Below are 5,000 nucleotides of genomic sequence, written 5' to 3'. Positions count from 1 at the left end.
CATTATTATTATCATTTTCATTATAATCAGTCATTATCCTTATTATCACTATGAATATAATTAACATAATTATTATCATTATCTTTTATCATTATCATTATCGTCATCATCATCTTTATCAATATCGTTAGCATTGTTATCCTAATCATTATAATGATTAATATCATTGTTATTACTTTCCTTGTTATTACTATTAATATTATTGTTGCTTCTATCACCATCAACTGTATTCGCACAAAAGAAAAACACGTCAGAAAAAAAAAGTAAAAAAAAAAAAGAAAGAAATACAAAAAAAAAAAAAAAAAAAAAAAAAAAAAAAAAAGTTTAGAAAAGTGAAAAAAGTGTTTAAAATGTTGAAAAGAAATGACAAAACAAGGAAAAGTACAGCGAAAGTACAAAATATAGAACAGGAAGATTACAAAACATCCTTATTTATTTCCGGGAGGCTCACATATTAGTTCGTACTCTAAGCGAACGGGAACTTTATAATAAATTTACAGTAGAAAATTAAAGACTCGGAATCACTCACAACATATATTTCTCGGTAAAAGTATGTAACCTTCATGGCTGCGGTTAGTACGTCTATATCAAGACTATGACATTGATATGAGAAAGAATATGCGATTATTATGAAATTTCTTCATTTTATATTCTTTTTATTATATGAGATTGTGTGCAAATTTGTGACAGAATTGAGAGACAGTATCAAACATTCAAATTCCTGGAAAATCAAACATATATCTGTTGATAATAAAGGAGCAATGAGATTTTTATATAAACTGGTAAATAAAACGCATAGACAAAATAAGGAAATTAGAAAGATAGAAACCAGAAGAAAATAAAATGAAGATGAAAAGTAAATAATAAAAAAGGAGCAATGATATTTAACATAAACTGATTTTTAAAAATGTATAGATAAAATGTGAAGGAAATTAAAAAGAAAGAAAAAAGAAGAAAATAAGATGGAGAAGAAAAGAAAAGTAATAATAATTAGAGGAGGAAAAAGAAGGAAGAAAAAAATGTGCCACTTCCACAATAATGGTCCCTCTATCCTGAGAACGACGCTAGGCGTAGACTCATTAGTATAATTAATTATGTGGGGAATGAGAGCGAGAACTGGCTGCGTATGTAAATAAGTCTGATGGAAAGTTAATAAAACCGCTACAAACCGACAAGGTACTGGTATCAGGTTGAGGAAGGGGAAACCAGGAAATAAATGAACAGATAATGTGTTCAGTCTTGGAGATATATGAGCAAAACATATCTCGCAGGCACGAATGAAAGCACGGTTTTTTCTTCTTCTCGAGGGAAAGATGTGTATCGCTTAAGAAGAAAGAACGATATATATGACATAAATGTTTTGAAATGAAATTAAATATCTGCCAAATAGGAATAGGAATAAAATCGGTAGCATGCAAGAATAATGACACAAATAAACATAAACGACATCCTGGTATAATTCTATAGACTTCAAAAGGAAAAACACAGTAATAAAAAATGATAATAACGATAATGACCATAGTGATAATGATAAAATTAGTAAACATAATAATAGAAATGATATCAACATAATAATGATGGTAATGATTTTGATGCTTATATTAATGTTGTTAATAATAATAATAATATTGATAATGATAATGATTAAAACAATAGGAATAATAATGGTAATAATGATTATTATATTTATGATGATGTTATTGATAATAGTAATAGTAATAAAATTATGATAATACAATAATAATAATAACAATATCAATAATAATGATAATAACGATTGTGACAATGATAATAGATAATAGCAATATTTGTAGTAATAATAATCCTAATGATGAAAGTGTAAATGAAAATGATAATGATAATAATACCCATGATGAAAAAGAAAAATAATATAAACAATATTAGTATCAATAATCAGGTTAGATTTATAGTAAAAATAATGATGATAATGATGATGATCATGATGATAATGATAATCGAAATAACTGAAATGAAATAGAGTAAGCGATATCAAATAAAATTATGGTAATAATAGTAGTGATAATGATGATAAAAATATATCTTAATGCGGAAAAGATTCATATAATGATACTACTTTGTTCAATGAATATTGAAAAATATATCATTGATAATAAATACTAATAATGAAAATAATGGTTGACTGTAACTCCGCAACAGCAATTGTAAGGAAATCAAAGAGTGAAAATCTGATCTATAGCGATATGTTGATCAAGCCACTTCCTCCTTCTTCTTAATGTGTTTTATGGAAGATATAAGAATAGCGCCGGAAACCCTCGCAGCTGATGCAATGACAACAAAGGAAGAGGATTACACGTTTACATATAAATATATCCAACATAGAATAATCATATGATATAATGGATATTCAGTTTTTCTTCTTTTATTTTATTTTATTTAATCATTGCAGTGGACATACTTCTTTTTTTCTTTTTAATTTTCTTAATCATTGCAGTGAACATTCACATTAAGATGTATCATGTAGTAAATGCACTTTGAAACGGAGCAACAGACGATAAAGCAAAGAACAGACCAAAACAGACAAATTCTACGACCATCTTTGATTCAAATAATTTTAAGGACAGTCCTTAAATCTTTCATTTTTTCTGCTACTGGCCTAGGTCATGGCATCCTAGAACTTGGGTACAAGGGTTTTCATAATGTTAAAAGAAGGTGAAATCTTATAGCTTCGAGCCCAGACCTGCATTTGCATTGCTTATTGCATAAAGTAGGGTGTTCATCCAATGAGCAATTCAGATGAGATGTTAGGAAAAGTCTTCCTTTATATATAAATATATATATATATATATATATATATATATATATATATATATATATATATATATATATATATATATATATATAACTTTTATACATGTTGCGCTGGGTACATGCATATTATGTGTTACGTGTGTGCGTGTGTGTGTGTGTGTGTGTGTGTGTGTGTGTGTGTGTGTGTGTGTGTGTGTGTGTGTGTGTGTGTGTGTGTGTGTGTGTGTGTGTGTGTGCGTGCGCGCGCGCGCGCGCGCGTGTCTGTGTTTGCGTGTGTGTATGTGTGTGTGCACAAATACATACATACATATATACATATATATATATATATATATATATATATATATATATATATATATATATATATATGCCAAAACAAGACTATAATACAAATCACACACACACACACACACACACACACACACACACACACACACACACACACACACACACACACACACACACACACACACAAACGACACGCACGTATAATATTCCCCAAACTAGAGTGCTTGACATCGGGAAACAAAGTTATATCGCGCCCCTACATCTTCTTGAACTCTGTTTCATGAAGATTACTGGCAAGCGGAGAGCAACGCGACGTGCAGTGTTGCAAACTTGTGCAAGGTGACCTCTGTTAATCTTCATGACGCGAAAACTTCTTGTTGCACAGTCATGCTTGCGACGTTAATTCTACTCCTGTGCCGAGGCGACCAACGCGTTCTGGTGGAATACTCGCGAAGTGAAATGTATATTTGGTTAGAATGGGGTATTCGTGTGCTCTCTCTCGCTGCTTCTCTGTCTCTGTTACTCTCTTTTTTTTGGCTCTTGCTCTCGTTTGTTTGTTTGTTTGTCTTTTGCTGCGTCTGTGTCTCAGTCAAAGCCTTGGTCTTAGTCTTACAGTCACATACTTAGTCTCAGTTTCAGTCTCAATCTTGGTCTCAGTTACAGTCTTAGCTCAATCACAGTCTTAGTCTTAGTCACAGTCACAGTCTCAATCTTGGATTCAGTCACGCAGTCTCAGTCACAGTTGTAGTCTCAGTCCCATTCTCAGTTACAGTCATAATCTCAGTTACAGTTACAGTCTCAACCTCTGTATATCTTTTTCAGTCTCGGATTCAACCTCCATTTCCTCAAAGTTAATATTACGTCTCCTGACGCGTGAAAAGCTTACAGTGAAAACGTTTAAAAGATCGCAAAGGTAATCAGCTCAAATCAGCTTTCCTATTTTCATTAATTATATAGAGATGAAAAGAAGAAAAAGAGGAACTTAGTTTAGAAAATAATAACATTATAACAAACATCTATATCGTATATTATAAGAATGTAACATTTAAGGATATTTTTATTATCAAAATAGGGTCAATAATATTAGAAAGGTAATTTCATGGTCCTTTCCCTCATTACAATATTCTAATTTTTACCAAGAATCACATTGCGAAAAGTTCTAATGAGTCTCTTAATTTGGTAATGTTTAGAGACTGCTTGGAGGACAAAGTTTTCAGAACCGCCCTCGCAGTTTGGCAAGGATACAAGGCCAGCCAAAATGTGTGTAATTGCTTGTATGCTTGTATTTTATTATCATTATTCAAGCTTACGTAAAAGGTAAGCTCCGCGGATTGGATTATTGATGATCTGAGTCACAAACATATACACAAATATATTTCATTTGATATATATATATATATATATATATATAACACACACACACGGATAACAACGTTAATGGTATTAAAGTGAATTTCATGCATTATCAAATAACCTCCAGACATCTTAAGAGGAATACCTTGATGTAACTAAACCCCACACTAAGGTCAAATACACCAGCCGATCGGCCCAAGTCTCCCGAGCCCAAAAGCCCAGAAGCCCAAAAGCCCAGAAGCCCAGAAGCCCAAAAGCCCAGAAGCCCAGAAGCCCAGAAGCCCAGAAGCCCAAATGCCCAGAAGCCCAGAAGCCCAGTAGCCCAAAAGCCCAGAAGCCCAAAAGCCCAAAAGCCAAAAGCCCTGAAGCCCAAAAGCCCAAGCACAGCGCCGTTCCCAAAGACGGAACCCCTGAGCCCGAAGCCGTGGGAGTCGCCGCCCATCCATCAGGCCCCTTCGTCGCTCGGAAGACGCCCGTGAGACAAGCTTCGGAAAAAGATTACATTTCTTTCTTTGACAGTTCCTCGTCCGCATTTCGTTCGATTAGAAGAAAGGAGATTTTCTCATATA

At 33.0% G+C, this 5,000-nt stretch overlaps 1 protein-coding gene across 1 annotated transcript in view; it reads left to right on the top strand.

The window, feature by feature from the left end:
- The first annotated feature begins 3,465 nt into the window (after positions 1–3,465).
- Positions 3,466–5,000, top strand: part of LOC138865191 (histone H1.3-like) — a 1,780-nt gene continuing 245 nt past the window's right edge. Inside the window, exons 1-4 of the mRNA XM_070134584.1 lie at positions 3,466–3,532; positions 3,901–3,991; positions 4,236–4,338; positions 4,604–4,906. Coding sequence (XP_069990685.1) covers positions 3,466–3,532; positions 3,901–3,991; positions 4,236–4,338; positions 4,604–4,906 — 564 coding nt within the window. The remainder of the gene's footprint in view (positions 3,533–3,900; positions 3,992–4,235; positions 4,339–4,603; positions 4,907–5,000) is intronic.

Source organism: Penaeus vannamei, chromosome 20 (assembly GCF_042767895.1).
Source record: "Penaeus vannamei isolate JL-2024 chromosome 20, ASM4276789v1, whole genome shotgun sequence".
Taxonomy (NCBI): Eukaryota; Metazoa; Arthropoda; class Malacostraca; order Decapoda; family Penaeidae; genus Penaeus; species Penaeus vannamei.
The sequence above is the reverse complement of the archived record's forward strand: the minus strand, read 5'-3'. Positions and strand labels throughout refer to the sequence as shown.